General features: G+C 27.3%; 3 protein-coding genes across 3 annotated transcripts; 1 reads left to right on the forward strand and 2 right to left on the reverse strand.

Annotated features, from left to right (window-relative positions):
- Nucleotides 1-1,124: 1,124 nt before the first annotated feature.
- OCT59_013779 (uncharacterized protein) lies at nt 1,125-4,177 on the reverse strand. The gene has a single exon (XM_025317092.2). The coding sequence runs from the start codon at nt 4,073-4,075 to the stop codon at nt 1,544-1,546; it is 2,532 nt and encodes an 843-aa protein (XP_025179027.1). The 5' UTR covers nt 4,076-4,177; the 3' UTR covers nt 1,125-1,543.
- Nucleotides 4,178-5,782: 1,605 nt separating this feature from the next.
- On the reverse strand, nt 5,783-7,759 carry OCT59_013780 (uncharacterized protein). The gene is made up of 4 exons (XM_025317091.2): nt 7,629-7,759; nt 7,371-7,562; nt 6,229-7,305; nt 5,783-6,135 (listed from the first exon to the last, which is right to left on the reverse strand). The coding sequence occupies exons 1-4, from the start codon at nt 7,746-7,748 to the stop codon at nt 5,884-5,886; spliced, it is 1,641 nt and encodes a 546-aa protein (XP_025179026.1). The 5' UTR covers nt 7,749-7,759; the 3' UTR covers nt 5,783-5,883.
- Nucleotides 7,760-7,887: 128 nt separating this feature from the next.
- On the forward strand, nt 7,888-9,451 carry OCT59_013781 (uncharacterized protein). Its single transcript, XM_025325880.2, has 7 exons — nt 7,888-7,957; nt 8,030-8,183; nt 8,295-8,329; nt 8,400-8,618; nt 8,685-8,774; nt 8,862-9,017; nt 9,094-9,451. The coding sequence occupies exons 1-7, from the start codon at nt 7,915-7,917 to the stop codon at nt 9,333-9,335; spliced, it is 939 nt and encodes a 312-aa protein (XP_025179025.1). The 5' UTR covers nt 7,888-7,914; the 3' UTR covers nt 9,336-9,451.
- The last annotated feature ends 11,416 nt before the right edge of the window (nt 9,452-20,867 follow it).

Raw genomic sequence — 20,867 nt, forward strand, 5'->3', positions numbered from 1 at the left:
GATTAAATTATTGAACAATTTATTGCTGATAGATAAAATGTTCAAATTATGCAAATTTGTATTATGCAAACATTTTTTTTGTCTAGTGTATAATTTGAAAGAAAAAACTATTGCTTATTTTATATATATATATTATTTTCATAAATTGATAAATGCAAATTTTTTATTATATTTGTAATTATATATAACATTATATATAATATAATATTTGGTAATCTGGTTTAAACTATAATCATAAAAATAGTTTTAAATCATGTTCTAAAATTTAAGCTTATAATGAATTTGAATCAAGTTCAAGCCAGTTTAAAATCTGCTTAAGCAAAATAACATCCCTAGCAAAAGTATTGGAATTTTAACTATTATAAAGGATTAAATAAATCCTTTTATCTAAATTTGTACATTAATAGCAAAATATAAATTATATTTTAATTTTACTAAAAGAGTATTAATAATTTACTTTTTTTACTTTTGAAAATAAAGTTTTATTAGATATTAAATATTATACTTCTTTATATAATAATTTTTTAACAGTTGCATTTTTTTAAATCTATTACTTTTACATCTGAAAAAAATATAACTAATCAATCAAAATAATTTTATTAATGCCAATGAATTTTTAGATAGAATTAGGTGATAATGATGACAAACATGTCAATATAAGTTTGTTGGCATATTAAAAACTATAAATACATAACGCTAAAATATTGTAAGAATACCTATATTTCCTTTGTAAATCATTGAATTTAGCTTTATTATAGTAAACGCGTCTTATTGGTGTTTTGTGACAAAAAAATTTATTGTTGGAGTACCTTATTGTTACACAAGGTCCGAGTGGCGATCTGAGTATTTATAAAAAAAACAATTTCCGGTGGTCTGGACTTAATCATATCTCTCTCATTTCTATCAGAGAAGCGATAATCATTCATGTTATCCACGATATAAAGTACTGAACCATAATTGATTGTACAAAATTTGATCATCTATATCTTTCTAACCTGAAATAATTATCTGGATAATCATATCATTAGGATCTTCTTATTAGATACATTAATTATTACTAATAATTATAGTATGAAATATGGAAATTCTTTCCAGACGAGGAATGTGCAATTTTAGTTTTTTTTAAACAATCAAACTTAATAAAATAAAAGTTCAAATCATTATATTTAATATTGTCTTTATATAAAAATCTAGACATAAATATATATCGATGATAATACAACATATATATATACAAATATATATATTAAAAACTATTACTATAATAAAGAATGACTAAAATAACTTGTTAAAATATACTTTTGGTTATAATATAAATCATAATACATAATTATACAATACTTTTATATATTGTCTCTGATAGTAATCCTCAAAAAAAAACCAAAAATAAAAAGAAACTAATAATTGTTTGATAAAATAAAAAAGATTGGTTTTGATAACTTTCATCTCATTCAAAATTGCTTCTCAATCAAAAAAATTAAATTAATAAATATAATTCAAAATATAAAAAATAAGTAATTCCATAAATTGTTTGTGATAGGTTTTAAGCGGTTTCATTCTCTTTATCTTTTCCTTTGTTTGTACAAGTAGTACAGGTGGAAGTAGTAGCGTAAGAAGATTTCATTTCTAAAATATCTTCCATCTTTTCCAAAACAGTTTTAGCATTTGAAGTCTCAATATTATCCAGCACCTCACTACAAGCATACAACCACCAAGTTTTCCAAATTTTGATCATATTATCTTCGTCAATATCTGTACAACAATTCTTTTTTAATAAAGCAGGTCTAACTACATCATTAGTTAAATTAATTAATTCTTTCTCGACTTTTTCAACAATTTCGAATCTCCATTCAGTTGTACAAACGCCTTCACTTTCATCGTATTGTTCAACCCAATTACAATCATCTTTTAACAAGTTCTTTGATATGAAAAGAAAATAACAAGTAGCATTTAGCCAATCCCCAATTTCAACTAATTTGTAACAAAATTTTTTATAATTTTGTTCAAACCAATTTATGAAAAATTTTCTTGCATAATCTTGAGATACATGTTGTCCCGTTTCAATATCATAAAAAAAACTTCGGCCACTTGAATTATAATAATGATGATGAAAAAAATCTGAATCATCGTTGTTATCAGCACTGCTGCTACTATCATTATTATTATTGAAGAAACCATCATCAGACAAATCTTCATTTGAACTCGAACAATAATCATCATAGTCTATTCTGGCAGTATGATCTCCATATTCAGCACACATCGTTTCAAAATGTCTCTGCGCTAATAACTTAATGAACATTTTCCTTGAAAATATATGCTCAAACGGAATTTGCAATAAAAGGGCATCCAATATTGATTCAGCGCTAAGATCATGATCAGATTGGTGCGGAATAGTAACTGCTAACTTTGAAATATCTTTACGTTTCTCGTTGGTTGCTGATGATGCCAACGATGTAATCGTTGTTGGTGATGATGTTATGGTAGTAGTAGTATATGCGGGAAGTGTTGAAGTAGTATTAAAAGTATTAATGTATGTAGTTAATCGGGGAATCGTTGTTGAAGTAGTAGTAATTGAATTAAATGAAGATGATGAAGTTGTTGTTACACTTTTCGCTGAAGATTTTTTCAAATCATTATTATTCAATTGAACATTAATTCCTTGACGGGCCAATTCTTTGTTCATAGCAGAATACTTGTTACGTATATCTTGTTCATATAAAGACTTTAAGATCAATTGTAACTTGATAGCTGTGGTCTCAATAACTTCAGAAACTTTTTCGCGTTTATGTAAAATTTTTGTAAGATTTGTACGTAAATCTTCATAAACTGATTGCAATTGAAAATTACGAAAAACGATACTACAACTATCTAAACCTTGATTAGCTAATATAACAGATTTAAATTTTTCCATTAAAGTTCTTAAAAATAAATGACGTTCATTAAGTTGAGCTAATTGTTTTTCTATTTCTTCTGATGAGATTGATGATGTTAAACCAATACTTTTAGACAACTTCTTTGATGGTGATGAAGAATTTTTTGATAGGTCCATTAAAACAAAAGAAAATATGCCATTAGACGAATTCGATTCATTTTCATTATTATATGACCACTCATTTGAGAATGTTGATAATAAAGAGCCTTTAAATTCATTTGTTAAGAAATTCATAATTTCCATATGACGTTTTCTTAACGAATTTCCATAAACATAAAGCTTTTGCTGACACATTAAATATCTATAATGAAATTGCATTAATACTTTAATGTACCATCGTTGTTCACTACAGCCAGTTGATGTTGAAAATTCTTTTGAATTTGCTTGTTCTCTTTGGCGAAATCTTCTTATCATCCCAACAATTCCTTTAAGTAACATGTCCCTTGTTGGTTTCGTATTTTGCCATACTATAAAATCTATGTCTACTTCCGAATTTGTTGTAGAGGATGAGGGATTTGCTGTAGTTACAGCCTTGTCGGTTGTTTGAGATGTTGAATTTGATGATGATGATGAAGGACATGAATTCAGTTTAAATCCGTAATGTTTACGCAAAGCTATTTTACCAAATTTTTCAATTATATCTTGTAATGTATTAGTATGAGCAAAATAGTCTTTTCCAGGTGGTGACTCAATTAATAAAACTTTATCTTTAAATTTCGTACAAGTAAATAACATTCTTTGCACAAGAACAGAATAAAGACATTCGATTGATACACCATCTTTTTTCGTTCTAACTTTGACAACGCGTACAATTCCTTTCCTGTTAAAAAATATAGCAGAATAGTCATCACCATCTGATCCAATTGCTACATTATACACTCCCGAGCGTACTGCTATTATAGGAACACTTTTTAATTCTTGTGGTTTTATTGCTAATGATTTTTTATGTGATAGTGACGTTATGTTTGAAGGGGATAATGGGAAATCAAATATCGAATATAATGTTGATGTAAATTTGTGTAGTGTTTTACAAGTTTGTGAGATCGCACAGCGGTCTAATATATTTAATGTTGGTTGAAGTAGTATCTTTTCTACCACACATGTTGGTTGATTAAATAAATGATGTTTTGATGTTGTCGTCATCTTTTACGGCGCAGTATTATAAATGAACGGATAATATAATCTAAAAAAAAAATTTTCAAATTAAAAAAAAAGAGGTTTTTTTTTTGAATTTTGAATTATATAAGTAAAAAAATTTCCAATATACATATATATATATACATATATATATATGTATTAATTGATTGGTAATCCTTATCAATAAATATTCTGCAATAATTTTCTATTTATTCCATATAATGCACCTATGCAGAAACAAAAAACAATTTATTTTCGATTAAACTTTAGAAATATTTGTGAATCAATTTCTTTTTGAATTATAAACAAATAAAATAAAAAGGACTTTTTGTTTAAATAGTTGGAATTTTTTTTTTTATAATTTTTTTTTTAAAAAAAAAGATGTTTCGTAATAAATGATGTGCGTATATTGTATATAAATAAAGATTTACATACTTGGAATGTTGTCGGAGAAACTTTCCATAGAAACATGACTTACACATGATTATTATTGGGTAATTTTTTTAACTAATTCATTTTGCACAAGGAAAAAAAAAATAATAAAAAATAAAAATAATATAATATCTTACAATTTTTGGTCGAAAAGTTCTGTACCATTAATTGGACTTTAGGGATTGTTATATAATTGTATCTAAATACTATTTATTACTCACCTTGAAAGTGGAAATAGTTCAGTTCAATAGTTATTAAGGATTGTAATAATAGTTGGCGGCAAATTTTTATAGTTAAAAATTATGGACTATGGGTCTATGTCGTAAAAATGGAGATAGTGAAAATTCTTTTAAGTGTGAAGAAATGGGAAACTTTTTTATGGGGATTAAATATTGCTGCGGCCCTATTAAATGATTATTTATATGTGCATAAAATAAAAAGAGTTTGTTGTACTTGAATTACAAAAATCCCGTATTATATAATATATTCGGGGATGTTGTAATGTTTAAAACAAAAAAAAAAAAAAAAGTTGGAATTTAAAGGAAAAAAAAGACGGTTATAAATTATAAAATTATAAAATTATGTATATATATTTATAGTTTAATACGCGAGAAGTCTTGGCAAAAAAAAAGAACCACGCTACCCTGACCGTTATTATGCATGAATGCAACATTTTATGCAGCTATTGAAATAATACCACGTGACTTTTATATTATAAAACTTAAAAGGGTGAATGCTAAACGTAGGAAAAATGCCAAGAAATTTTGTAAGACCTAAAGGATTAACCATGTTCTGATTCTACGCTCTACGTAGAATATTCTACGTAGATCGATTATTCTCTTGTTAATTGAATCATGTGATCGTAAATGAATAAATATAGATAATCGATTTTTTTTATACAACAAAACATATTCGATAATCATTATATACATACTTGGAAGTTATTATCAAACTTTATTACAAAGGCTTTATAGTAACTGGTTAAAATTACACTATATTATGATCTTTTCTTCTCTTTCTTTCTTTTTTACCATATTTCTAAATAATTAAATAATTAAGCCTAATTCTAATCGACTTCTGGCTAGAATTATGAATCTTTGACTAGATTCAGTGGTTTTTGTTGTTACACGAGCGGAAGTTAAATCAGTGTAACATGTCGGGCATTTTTCATGTTTGATCTGTATATTTCTAAAATTAGTTATAATGAATTTGTTATACGTAAAATCAAAATGTCATACAGATCGGTGTAACATATAATCAATCTTAGAGAATAATTTTTAAAGTATTATCAAACTGGTTCAATAATGCTATTATAGATATTTTACGTATTTTAAAGTACAAAAGTTGGATTTTTTTAATTTACATTATAATTAATGTAACCACTATGCAACCATTTTGAATTTTTTTGAATTTTTAGTTTTACCTAGTCCATATTGCTCACATACTGTTTGCATGTCTTTTAGTCCATTTAGCTCACCTTGAGCTACTATTGTTACTTCACCTGTGCCGTTACCTTCATTACGTATCTGACCTCCAATAACTTTACTTGCTATTCTTACGAGATCTTCTAATGTAACTTTATCAATTTTTTTACACATTTCTTCTGCAGATATTTTATAACCATGCACCTGAACCTACAAATTGCACAAACATTTATTTAATTTTATTCTTTATAAACGTATATAATCCGATATATATACCCATATATACACAAATAGAACACGAACCTGTCTTCCCAAATCTTCTAATTGTACCATCCTTGATTCTAAGTTCATCAGTAAACTACTTTTTAATTGATTTTTTGCTCGTAAAAGTTCCGATTGTGTAACACCTCCATGATCAAATCTTGTTACTGAATTAAGTTGTTGCGCTATAACATCCAAAATATGATGATTATATTCAGGACGACATGATGCCGATATGCCAAAAAGTCCAGAATCTGTATAACAGTGGTTAAAGCACATACAAGATTCCATCCAATTATACTGATTAAGCACGTTTGTAAATAGGCGACTATACATTCCCTTGCCAGGTCCACCAGCTGAAAATGATCCTCCTCCTCCAAGAAGCATTTGAAGTATTGCAAGTCCATAAATATCTGGATCATGAATTGAAAGCCCTTCAAATGCAACATAAACATGTGTATGCGGAATTGATTGATCTAGGAAAAGTGAACCACCTGTATAATGTGCCTTCTGATTTGCTGTAAAAATTGATGATGAATTTGCGTTAAAAAGCGAAGAAGCCGCTGTTGTTATTGTTTTATATAATGATGATTTTGTTTGTATTTGTTTTGGTGTTGTAAAGGGTAATATGGTATGTGCATTAAGTTCTGGTGACCTAGGTATATCACCAAAATGTTTCATAGCCAGTTCAACAATTTCTTCATGTTGAGCTCCAGCAACTGCTAAAACCATTCGCTCTGGGCGGTACCACGTTGAAATATATTCTTTAATCAATTGTGGTGTCATCATCATAAGTCTATCCTCTGGACATAACATTGGATTCCCTAGTGTATTATTTTTGAAAGCTACTGTATGAAGAAGTTCTGGTAGTATCATTTCTGGCTTTTGCCATATTTCCTGAATTTCATAAAGTGTTGTTTGTTTTTGTTCCTCCACCTCTTTCAGGGTAATACAAGGGTTTCGAATAACATCCGAAAAAAGAGCTATAACCTTAGAGAGATCTTGTGAGAAAATAGCAGATTGATACATAACAGCTTCACGACTACTAGCACACATTATATTGCCTCCAAGAGATTCCAGTATTGAGTTAATTTGTTCAATTGAATGAGTTTTTGTACTCTATAAAATTGAGCTATTTAGCAAAAAAAAAAATTTTGTTGTTAGATACAAAATATTGTACACACCTTGAAAGCTAATCGATCTAACATATGACTTAAACCAAGGGTTTGTGGTGTTTCATATCTAGATCCTACATCAATATACACTCCAACAGCTGAAAAATGACCTGGAGTATTTTCAGACGTTACACGTACACCATTAGATAAAGTTGTAATTTTTGTAATTTCATTAGAAATTGTTTTTGACAATTCTTGATCCTGTGAGAAATCGAAATTAATTTCCAAAGGTTGAAACAACTTAGAAAATAAGGGTGTAAGACAAACCTTTTTTATATTGGCTTCTACATAAGGAATGTTTGTGACTGAAGAAGCAGAACGTACCGAAAACTTTCTTAGTGTAGGGAAATGGGAACGAGTTGCTCGAAGTATTTGAGGCAAAAACATTGTTCTATTACTATTAAAATTTTTTTTCTGATGGTGTTTTATTACAGATTTAGATCTTTTTTGTACCACTACATCATATGAGATTAGTGTTGGTCGACACTATAATTCTATAATTCACATTGCTGAGTGGAGTAAAACTGCGGAAACACCGAAATTTGATCATTTTATGTCTTCAAATAAAGTTACCGAAATAATCTTCCTTGGAACAGGTATCTAGGCTACATTTTCATAGTCTATAATTATGACTACATTGTAAGAATATTAATAGATTAAGTGTTTAGGAACATCTTCGGGAGTACCTGTCATAGCTTGTTTAACTGATCCCGAGCAGAATTGTGAAACTTGCATGTCAACCTTAACGCCTGAAGGAGAGGTTAATGTAAGAAGAAATACAAGTTTATTAGTTAGAGTAAATCACGAAGATGGTAGAGTTAGGTATAATTTGGGTGCTTTTTTTGATTTCCACAACAATTAATCCAAAATTATCGAATTTTACTTATGTTATTGTGCGAATGAATTCGATTTTTCTTTTTTATATTTAATTAGGAATATTGTAATTGATTGTGGCAAAACGTTCTATGGTAAATATTCTTAATTATAATGTCTAAAATATTATTTATAATTTCAATTAATGAAAAAATATTTTTGTAGTATCTGCATTAAAATGGTGGCCATATCATAAGTTGCGTCAATTAGATGCAATAATATTGACACACCCACACGCAGATGCAATTAATGGATTAGACGATTTAAGAGCTTGGACATTGAATAAAGTTATACAAGAATATATTCCTATTTATTTAACTAATAATACTTTAGAGGCTGTTAAAACACTTTTTCCTTATATTGTTGATGCAAAACAAGCAACCGGTTCGTATAACTTAACTTTTTTTAACAAAAAGAAATTCTCATTTTAAAAAGATTTTGTTTGATTAGGTGGAGGTGATTTACCAGCTTTTCAATGGAATTTAATCGATCCAAATAGACCATTTACTGTTGAAGGATTAGAATTTATTCCTTTACCAGGTGATTTTCTTTGCATATATTTCTTTAAAATCTAAATAATTATTTTTGATTATTCATCTTTTCTTTCGTCTTCTTATATTTCTCAAGTTCATCATGGAAAATACTTTACAACAAATGAACCATATATATATGTTGGTTTTAAGTTTGATAATATTACGTATATATCAGATTGTAATTTTATACCAGAAGATATATTAACTAAAGTACAAGGGAGTAAAATATTAATATTAGATGCATTAAATTGTTAGTATACTTTAATTTTCTTAAAATATCTACTTTTAAGTTTTGTTTAACTAATCTGCTTGGGTTTTTGTTATAGATCAGGAACATTCATCTCATTTTTCAATAGATCAAGCAATTAATATATCAAGAAATTTAAATCCAATACCAAATAGAACCTATTTAACAGGGTTTTCTCATGCAGTAGACCATTTCAAATTAACCAATGAAATGAAACAATTACAATTAAATGAACCTTTATTATGGGTTAGACCTGCTCATGATGGATTAAAAGTTATTATTGATAACTTGAATAAAGAACAAGAAAAAAAAATAATTTAATTAAAAATAATGTTAATTAGTTAATTGATGTTCTAATTATAATTACATCTTAATTTTAATTAGTTAAATAAATTAATAAAAAAAAAGAATAATTTTAATTAATTAATTAAGGTCTTAATTTTTATAATTTACTAGTTATTTTAGCTATTTTAATACTTATTTTTACTAAAAGGTAACAATTGGTAAGTTAAAATTAATTTTAAAAATTTTTGAATTTTTAAAATTTAGTAATTATAAAAAAATAAAAAATTAGGTTTGTTAGAATTTTCTTATTAAGATGCATTTAATAGTAATAACTAATAAAATTGTATTTCTAAAATTAATAAATAGTAAGATAAATTTATAAATTTTTAGATTTAATAAAATATCCTACATCAGGATTTCGGAGGTGGTGTAAAATTTCGAAATATTACACTAAAAACGTAATATTACAAAAGTTTACGCTTTTAAATTTAAATAATTATAGTAATTTAAGAATATCTCGCTATCTACTGATCCAATCAAGACGATCTATAACTCATTGGAATCAGCTCATCAAGACGATTCGAATGGTAGTAAAATCGCATTTCTACAGTTGATAGAACGCTCTATAGCATGCAATAAAGTTTTAAATTAGTAGAAAGTCATCTATCAAACGTAGAGATATGATTTTACTACCATTCGAATCGTCTTGATGAGCTGATTCCAATGAGCTATAGATCGTCATGATTGGATCAGTAGATAGCAAGATATTCATAAATTACTATAATTATTCAAATTTAAAAGCGTAAACTTTTGTAATATTACGTTTTTAGTGTAATATTTCGAAATTTTACACCACCTCTGAAATATTACACTAAATTACGCCTAAACAAATTTCCTGATGTATTACATAATATTTATAATATTTGTAGAAAAATAATTTTATTTTATTAGATTTTCTCATTAAAATGTATCAAATAATAGTAATTTTATATTTTTAGAATTAATAGATATTATTAATCAAATTGTTAATTTTTTTATGTATAACGTGTAATTTGTAGTTTAATTATATTAGAATAGTTTTCTTTTATTTGAATTTCAATATATATATAGAATTTCTTTTAATGTATACCTTAATAAAACTGCAAATGTGTTGCAATTAAAAAAAAATTGTTAATTTGTATAGAAAATACCATAAATTTTATTACAAAAATATTTAATAAAATATTATAAGATACTTAAAAATATCTTTAATTAAAAGACAAAATTGCAAGCAAATTTGCCTGCAAAATAGTTTAAAGGCATTAGAAACTAAATATATAATGATATACAACTTATAATTAATTTATATTAAAATTAATACTTTTGTTCTTTTAATGATTATTTTAAAATCTAATAATTAGATTTAAATAAATTTTTTTATTAAAAAAAAAGATTAATTAAATTGGATTACTAAAGCTAATGATAAAATAATTGTAAAAAAATATGAAAAAACTATTAATAAAGTTATATAAGTGTTATATATATTTAGATTCTCATAATTTATATAATTTATTTTATTTTATTAATAATAATAGATAAAGTTATTTGTTAAAATTCAAATTTTATAAAATATTATATATATAAAGAGGTTTTACTGCTAATTTTATATCCTAAATTTTTTTTAATTTTTTGTAAACACTCTTCTTTATTTTTTTTTTATTTCTGAGTTTTGTTCTGCAGTTAAAATAGATCTATATAGAATACTTACTTAAGGGTATAGACAAAAAGGAGTAATATTCTCTATACAATTACTATACTTCTTAAATTCAAGTATCTATTTGATAGTGCATATGTGAGATTTCTATAAAAAAATGATAAGTAATTTAGTAGTTAATAAATTTATTTTTTTATTTTAATAAATCACTAAATATTTTTTTTTTTTTTTTTTTTATGTTTTAGGAGGACATCGGCATAGCCGGTTCACTAGAGCTATATGGAGGGAGCACTACAACTTAAAGTTGCGGAAATGCACTCCTACCATTGAGAACAGCTAACCAACGACTCTCTAATTATTAAGAAGAACCGGACGTACATCCCCCTACCCCCTATATACCACACTGGGAAGACGACTCTAGTTTATACCCACACAAGGATGGATCGTAGTGTAGCAGGGTTTCTGACACAGTTATACTACCCACTAGCGCCCGTCAGAAGCAAGAACCACCTACGTACGGCAGATATAATGGATAGACATCGAAGCCCTTCTAGATGATGGTTTAGCTTAAAGGTACTGCAATACTAAGACTACTAATATGGCCTCACTCAAAGCCCACTACAGGCCACGATTACCATACCAGCCCACCATAGTTGTAAATCCCCCAGTAGTAATAGTAGTAACTACCAGGACAGTAAGCTGCTAAGGTACTGGGATCACCCTTTTATTATAAGAATCCAACCCAAGCTTACCTGCGTGATCACCTACCAGTACATCAAATTCACCTGAGAATCGAACCTCACCTTAGAACCTTATATACCTGTGAGCCTACGAACGTCTCCAATCAGCCTAAACTTATTAGAAGGTAAACTACTGCTAAGACATTGCACTTGAGACTTTACCATCTATGAGGACCATCTAGCGTAGTAAACCCCCACAGTAAAGTTTACCATACCATAAATCACTAAATATATTACAAGCAATATATATATATATAAAATATTATTTGCAAATTAAATTGTATCAAATTAATTAAATCTAAGAATTAAAATTAATAAAATTTTAATTTAAACTATAAATTAACTGAATTATTAAATTACAAAAGAATTAAATAAAATGAATTTATTTTTCATTCTAAATAAGATTTAATATTTCTAAAAATTAATAAAATTTCATTTAATAGAACTAATCAAAAAAATTTTCTTAGTAAAATTTGTGTAAATAAAATTCATTAAAAATTTTATCTGAAATAATAATTTTTATTCAAATGATTAATATTATATAATACAAATAAAAATTCAAGTAATAAATTTATTTTGATATCACTTATTTGTAATTAAAATATTATTTTTTAATTCCTATTTTTTAGTAACTAGTTGTATAGTTTTTTAAATAATATTGGATTCATGATAAATTTTAAGGTATAGATTATATAATAATTATTAAAAACTGACTTATTAGCAGTATATTTCAAATAAATGTTAAGAAAATTTAAGAAATTATAGTTAAACAATTATAAATGAAAACTCTAGTCATATTTTTTAAAGAATATATTGAATATTTTAAAAAAGTTAGTCAATTATTGTGAATATTAGATGCAAATAACTAAAGAAAATGTCTAGTTAAGAAAGTTTTTCCTATTATCACTTCTTTTTTCAATCTTCAATATTATTAATATCTTTATATACAGATTTAAACAAATATTAAGAATGGCAATTTTTTAATAATTATAATAAAAGTAATTAAAAGAAGAAGTTAACTAAAGTTATCAAAAATGTGAAAGTACTAACTAAAGTTCAGAATTTTATTGTAAAGTTAAAAGAAGAGAATTATTATTTTTTTAATTATCAGATTATAAATCTCTTTAAAAATGACCTTCTGATTTAGTAAATAGTAAAATTTTTTTAAATGATAATAAAAAAAGAATGAGAAAAATTTGGAAAGAAATATATATTTTTGCATTAGTTTATCCATTAAATTTAAATTAGTAATTATATAATTTAGATGAAGCTATCAGTTAAAGAGAAAGAGAATATATACAATATACTGATCAAAATGAAAAAAGTATTAAGCCTTAATTGAAAAATATATTTTTACTATTAAAAGAAATTCAAAATTAAATTTAATAATAATAATAATGAGTCACAATTAACAAAAATTATTTTTGAGATGCTATTTAAAGGCAAATTTGCTCTTAAAAAATATTATGATGTATGAATATAAAATATATATTGAAAATTGTAGGTATACTATATTGACCTACAATAAATTACCAAATTTTTGTTATATAAGGATATATATATATATTTTACAATCACTAATTTCTCTTATCATATAAATAAATAAAAAATAAATACTGTATATAGCAGGCTTAGAAGTATTACCATCCATAAGAAAATTAGCATTTAGCAAAATGGTAATAATTAAAAGTTTTATATTAATATATCATAATTTGAAAAAAAATAAAATAATACATTTCCTATAAAAAAAAAAATTCAGAAAATGTACTGAAAAAATGGAAAACATCCAGATATATACAGAAAACATTGAGATATATATAGAAAATATCCAGGTATATACAGAAAATATACTAAATTTTGAAACAACTCAAAAGTTGAGTTGTTTTAAAATCTGATATATTTTTCATACATGTATAGATGATTTCCATTTTTTCAATACATTTTCTGGATTTTCTTTTTTTATAGGAATTAATTAAATAATATATATACTAATTGATCTAGCTGTATTAAAAGAAATATTAAAATATTATTTTTAAATTTTATGCAATACATTCAAATATTATACATTTTAGAGTTAATAATATTATGATTTTTGATTTATAGGGTAATAACTTTTAAAATACTCTCAAATAAAATAGCTTTATGATTTTTTTCTGCTTTATTTTAAAAAAGCATAGTTTTGAAAAAACATTTATATATTTGCCTATATTAGTGTTTTATTTTACATGTAATATAAATGTAAGATGAAATTATTTCTAAAGTTATATGATTCAGATTGCTATCAATAGTAATAGGTTTTCTAAGTTTTTCCAAATTTTCTGTTTGTATTAAATTCATATGATCTATAATATTTTGAATCGAAATAATATAGAAAATTAAAAATATCACTTGCATTACAAGTAAATCTTAATTTTACATTCATCTTAAATTTAATTAACATTAAGGATAAAAAAGATTATATAATTGCTAAAATCTTAAAATAAAAGGCTTAATATAAATATACTGCACCAGGATCCCGCCTATTACTAAAATATGTTACCAATAAAAATTTCACTTTTATATGAAACCTTACCTTAGGATTTGCTTAAATTCTATTGGTTAATTAACTAAAAAGGAAAAAAATCATAACAATGTAACATAAAATTTCCTTTTATAATAGGATCTTCAAAGAGTTTTATATATAAACCTTATCTTAGGCTATAGGGTGACCTATCTTAATAGTAGGTGGGGTCCTACTGCACCATTTTTTTATGCAATTTTGGCAAGTTTACTAGACATGGTATCTAAACTCTATCATTAATATTTATTTGTAATCATTTTCTAAATTTCATTAAGCTTTATTTGGCTAAAAAGAAAATTCAAATCTGATTAATTATCTTATGATTTTGAGAAACAATTCAGTGCCAGAAAAGTGCTAATAATTGACTGGGAGATAGGATGATACATACCTATGATATAATATACATCATAATTCATAAAAAATCCACAAATTGATTATATATATTGTGCTTCAGATTGATTCTTGCTTCAGTCTAACTCTTTGAGAAGTATGTCATTTTTGGCCATACCCACTGTTTTTACTCTTTAGTCCAGCCAGGATTATTACCATGTAGCAATCTTTCTGTCAAAAAATCTCTGGTGAAATCTCTGCACATGTCACTAATGAATCAAAAAATCAATTCATATGATAGTGCAGAAAATCTTATTGATAGTTAATATTATAACTAAGAGACTTAATACCATCAAAGAAGCCTGCTGTGATAATTCTGGCAGATTTATGGTGACATGTCCAGTCCCTGCATTGCTGCGTTGCCACGCCACTTAATATTCTAATTTTTCCTAATTAATTTATGCCTAATTCCTGGGTGCTACAATAGTCAATTTCACCTCTCGATTGAATCTTTCCGGAATGAAATGATTCATCATTATACTGTTACCCGAAGAATTCAGCCAGTTGAAACTGATCAGCTGAGCGATCAGAAACATCAAGCCAATCAAGCCAGTCACATGCAAGTTTGTCTGGAAGTTCTGGTAAGTAAAGCCGGAATTAATATTCCATTTATGTTTTCATAACTTATAATTCGCTGCTAGCTTAACTGTCTGGACCCGATTCAAGTAACTTTTTGATCAAATAAGGGACAAAAAAGATTACTTCGGGGATGTGTCTCCACATAGCGATGGAAATTTGTGCACCTGGGGGAAAATCAGAAAGAATACGGTTCAAGAATTTTATGAGAGAAATATCAAGAAGAGAGATGGTTACATTAGTACTTTAGATGATAGGATAGATAGTAAAACTTAGTTAGTAATGCGGAGTAGTGGGAAGAAACTGCCATTCCTTTTACTATGTAAAAGATGTTTAGGGGCGGGCAAATTCCTCCCTTTTAAACACCACTACCCGCTCTTTTCACTTCATTTTACATAGCTAACCAACTCCTTTATCATTTATAATTCAAAAATATAATAAAAGACTTTACTTTGATTCTTTAATCGTATGTGCGAGATTTGTGAAAAAATAAAATTTTATTAATACAGAAATAAAATTTGGTTGAATTCGTTAACCTTATACATGACGAATTTTCTATGCTAAATAAAGCTACCTACGCCTTACTCTAAAAATATTTTTTCAGTCTCCTCGTACTAGGCTCTTGTTTTGTCTGCGATTATGATTATTAACCATTACGAGTTTGCAAACTTCTATAAAAATAAAGACACCGACTCCAACGACCAAACGTAACGTCCTACTTTCTGATTGTGCGATTTTTGCTTCAAGTGAGCTCTTTATAAAGACAAATTCTTAGGTTATTTCTATTCAATTTACTCAGGTTTATAGAGAAAAGCACATACCTTAGTATCATTTCTAAATAAATCTAGTTTCGTATCAAGCGTTCTTCGAATTTTTCTAGGAATTCTTTCAAAGATTATTTAATTTCTTGTTGTAAAGACGACTGTGAAGATTAATAAAAACGGTTAGCGAAAATTTCGCGACTAAATCTTGAAAAACATATATTGGGTTACAGGGTTTATTCGGGAGGATTTATTCTGGACTATAGATATAACACTTCTGTTTTTTATTATTTTCTTAATTACTGACGGAACAATAGAACACTTCTGTTTGAAAACGGTAACACTTCTTATAACGAATTTGATAGAATCAAATGGCGTATATCCAATAAAATTCGTCAAAATCCCTGAACCAACCAATTAAATTCTTCAAATTCTTCTGTTCAGAATTCAGAAAAAGATAAATTCCCCTCTGTTAAGCATCTTTGCTGGGCAAGCATACAAGATGATATGTGATACGATCGAAGGGTTACTAATTAAGGTGATTTTTTCTGACTTCGAGCATATATGCGAGAAGTGCGAGAAGGCAAGTAGAAAGAGAGCGTAAATGCGTAGCGTGAAAAAAAATTATCTTACGTTGCCGAGGAAACAGTTTAAAGAAAAATTATGATAAAAATAAATACAAGTTTGAGACTTTGCCCGTGATACACGATTGTATGCTAAATAAAGTTACTTATACCTGTTTGCTAAAGCTAACCTCCCTACTCTGAATCCTAATTCGACTTGATATTATTTCCCCTGTCGACTTTACCCTTTTAATTCCCTATTTTTCAACATCAAAAGCCGAGTCCGGCTTCTGCGCCTCTTCCAATAACCATATGTCCGAGGACCTTTTCCACCTTAGCTTGCAAATCCTCATCTTTGTACACAACGGTTACAGGTTCTGATAGCTTAAACGATAACTTCCCCTCGCTATATGAACATTCCATAAAATTTCATCTGTAATAATTCCAAAAGTCTTCGTAAACGCACCTCTTCCCTCCATCTCACTTGCTTACGCTTACGGTTTGATAAAGCGGATTCAAGTTGTACAGCATTCTGAGCAATGCCCTTATAAAAATCTTCGTCCTTTACTTCAGCCACGCCAACAGTTTTTGCGGTTTGGAGCAAGTCTATTGCAAAATCCACTGGACCATGCCCATTAGGTCCTGTGATATTTTTTCTGGCCGGAGCCCAAACTTGCCTTCGTATAGATTCGCACCAGCAACCAAGTATGAACACACATATTGCGATTTCGATGCTTCATTTCCGATGATTGAAATGGTCTTGAGGCGGGGTTTCAGTTCGGTTATAAAGATTTCTAAGCAGAATCATCTTTCAGATCTTTGTACTCGCAAGTGAAAGGCGAAAATACTGATAATGAAGGATCATCCGATTCGCCAGTCCGTATAGCTGACACATGACCTATCCGAGAAAGCTTTTGAGAGAGTTTCTATGACAACGATTAACTTGAAATTGTTCTTTGATACGAATAGCCGGAGCATTTTGCAGAAGTCTTGATCATTCTGAGGTGAATATCTTTCTTTATCTCCATTTATAAATTTTAACACCGTTCCATCTTTTTCAAGAGACGGTGGTTTCATATTCTTTCGTATATATTCTTTGAGGCCTTCGAGAGTCGCTGCGTTCCACTTGAATCCGTTCGTTCGTTTCGAGCTCACGATAATGTCGAACACTGACGGGTTAGTAAATTCCCACGAAGAGGTCTTTCCCACTATTTCATACATACCATATTCAGACTTGTTAAGTTTCTCCTTCAACGAAGGCGACTTCCTCTTTTAATTTCAACACCTCCACCGAAGTGGCAGTTGTCGCGGGTGGTTCGACAAGAAATGAATATGTTCCTCGGTTGGTGAGTCAAGGAAGTATTTCGAAATCTTATTTGTCGCAAAGGAGTTCGTCCCTATCATTGAGTGAGATTACTAAAGAGATCGTTGCGATCGTCAGGGATCTTCACATTCCATAGGCTGAGTTCGTCAGCCTCTACATCATGAAAGCTTTATGTTTTTCTGCCTTGATAACTTTTGAGGAGCTGGTCCTTCTCAATATTGACAGCCCTGTAAAAAAGTCGATCCGTCGTAAAAGGCTCATGTTTCCGGAATTAATAACCTTATATCACGGAATTTATCGAATGATTTACACTTTCCGTGAATGGATCCGTGAAAGGCTCATGTTTTACGGAGTTTTTATAGAAATAACGGATAAAATTTTTTATAGGGCAGGGAAGGCGTTCGCGAGTGTATTTTCTTTGACAAGACAGAGTAACGTGATAGACATTTCGACTTATATGCATTTGTTTCGTAACACAGGAGTACATGCAATTAGCGCAATTCGCCAATTATATTTATCTCATCTATCTCATCTGATCCCTCCACAAAACATACATTTACGCGCTACAATCGTTTAAAAAAAATTTATTTTTTTTTTCCTTGTGTCCCCTACAGTCAATATACTTTTACCTGAAATCGCCTCTTTAGATACATCGTTGATTCGCAGAGAGATCCGAGCATACCTTTTTTGGGAAGAAGAAATGTTCACCACAAAACTCAGAAATGTTGAGAAAGATGTCTCTTTAGCTTCCAGGTAATATATAATAAAATATTATAGGAATTTATGATGTATAATCATTTATTTCTTGGTTTCTCATTTTCAAAGGCAAAGCATCATTTTTCTGTAGCAAACCGTATACTTACGGGAACAAATAATACATCGGAATCGGGGTCCTTCTCTTAATGTAAGCTACACGAATTTTTCCTTAATTACACTTCTAAAATCACCAGTCAATTAATTTCAGATTTTCGATATATATATAGGTAGAAGTATTAAATCTTACTTTCCATTGTACTATCAATGCGTTTCTATCACTTACTAGAACTGTGAATTTGGTCAGATGCTGGCGAGTTTAGACACGAAGTCACATCTGAAAAATTATAATATTGTTTGTCTCTTTGACAATTCCCCTACAGGCCTACACTGTATGGTGTCATACTGAAAGCTGACATTCCAACCTGTATGAATCTGAATTCTTATTAATGATAAACTAGTGGAGAAATTGAAAATAAATTACGACAATGACAATGAAATTTTTCAAAGAATGAAAATGATCATGGAAAACTTGATGACAAACATGATGGTATTTTATACATGAATATCAATGATGTAAAAGTTGGCATTGGTTATGTTGAAGTTGTTTCATGATTATTTCTGACAAATATTATGACCTTGAGAAGCTATTGAAAGGTATATCTGTAATTCTGGCTACTTAATGAAACATGATTCTAACTAATTTTATTTCTCTATTAATCATTTTGCTATGATATTTAAAGAGTCTCAGCAAGTTTATACTAAAATACCATTTATATTACTGTATTTAGGTATAAATGTGTTCTTGAAAACAATATAATTGGATTTACTGGTTGATGCAAAAACCTTCATCTTGAATTATATTGAATGATTTTAGATTTTTTTTATGCACAAATTTCTTTTACTTCCAAATGTTTAATAAGTAAATTAATTCAATGGAAATTTGTCATTCTATAATTAGAAAAAAAGTAAATTTATGTGAAATTATAAGTTTTATAAGAAAAACAATTGATACTTTTCAATCATTAGATTGTTCTTTATGGCTAACAATAATCTGTATAATTTTTTGATAGTTAACAAAAATTGTTAAAAAAAAATATATTTAAACAACCTTGATACATAGATATTCAGTTACAATGTATATTTTGAATACATCAGTTTTTCAAAATTTAGAGGATTATTAAAGCACTTACATTATAAGTTAATTGGAAATTTAAATATTTTTCACTTCAAATTAAATGTTTTGTCAATTACTTGGTACCTACTAAAAGAATCAACTGTGTAGCTATTTCTTTTAAAAAATCATTTCTGAAGGAAATATAATTATTACAGAGATTTAGAAATTTACTGTAAATTAAATTAGTGACAAAAAAAGGGTTTTTACAATTAAATCTGAAGTTGTAAAAACAATAATTCAAACATACAAAGAATATTCAAACATAAAAAGCAGCAATATTTCATTAATAATTCATGATTATTACATTAGCTATACTTATTTTAAAATAGTAGATTCAGTAAATCTTACAGACAATTATCAAAGTATAATGAACTGACAATCTGTATTATTAATTGGCTTTGTAAATAATATAAATATGTATATGACTTTAATTATAAGAAATTGGTAATACTACTAAGCAAATTTTATTATATGTAATTGTACTGAAAGTGAAGGTAATATTTAGTATTTACCTAGTAGTTTCACAAACTATACAAACCAAAAGTAAATTACAGAAATATATAGATTTAATTGTAGATTTTTTTGAAAATAGAGAATACCTAATTTTTATTAGAATTAATTTATTTGCGATTAAATAATAATTGCTATTTTAATAAGTAAATAATTCAATGGAAATTTGTCATTCTATGATTGGAAAAAAAGTAAATTTATATGAAATTATAAGTTTTATAAGAAAACAATTGATACTTTTTTACCATTAGATTGTTCTTTATGGTTAACAATAATTTGTATAATTTTCTGATAGTCAACAAAAATTGTTATATATTATAATATATATTTTAAATATACCAGTTTTTTAAAATTTAAATTATTAAAATACTTCCATTATATGTTGATTGAAAATTTAAATATTTTTTACTTCAAAATGAATGTTTTATCAATTATTTGAATCTACTAAAAGAATTAACTGTATAATTATTTCTTTGAAAAAATCATTGCTATATATACTGAAATTCCATTTTAATTTTTAA

The sequence above is a fragment of the Rhizophagus irregularis genome, chromosome 21 (genome assembly GCF_026210795.1).
Source record: "Rhizophagus irregularis chromosome 21, complete sequence".
NCBI lineage: Eukaryota > Fungi > Glomeromycota > Glomeromycetes > Glomerales > Glomeraceae > Rhizophagus > Rhizophagus irregularis.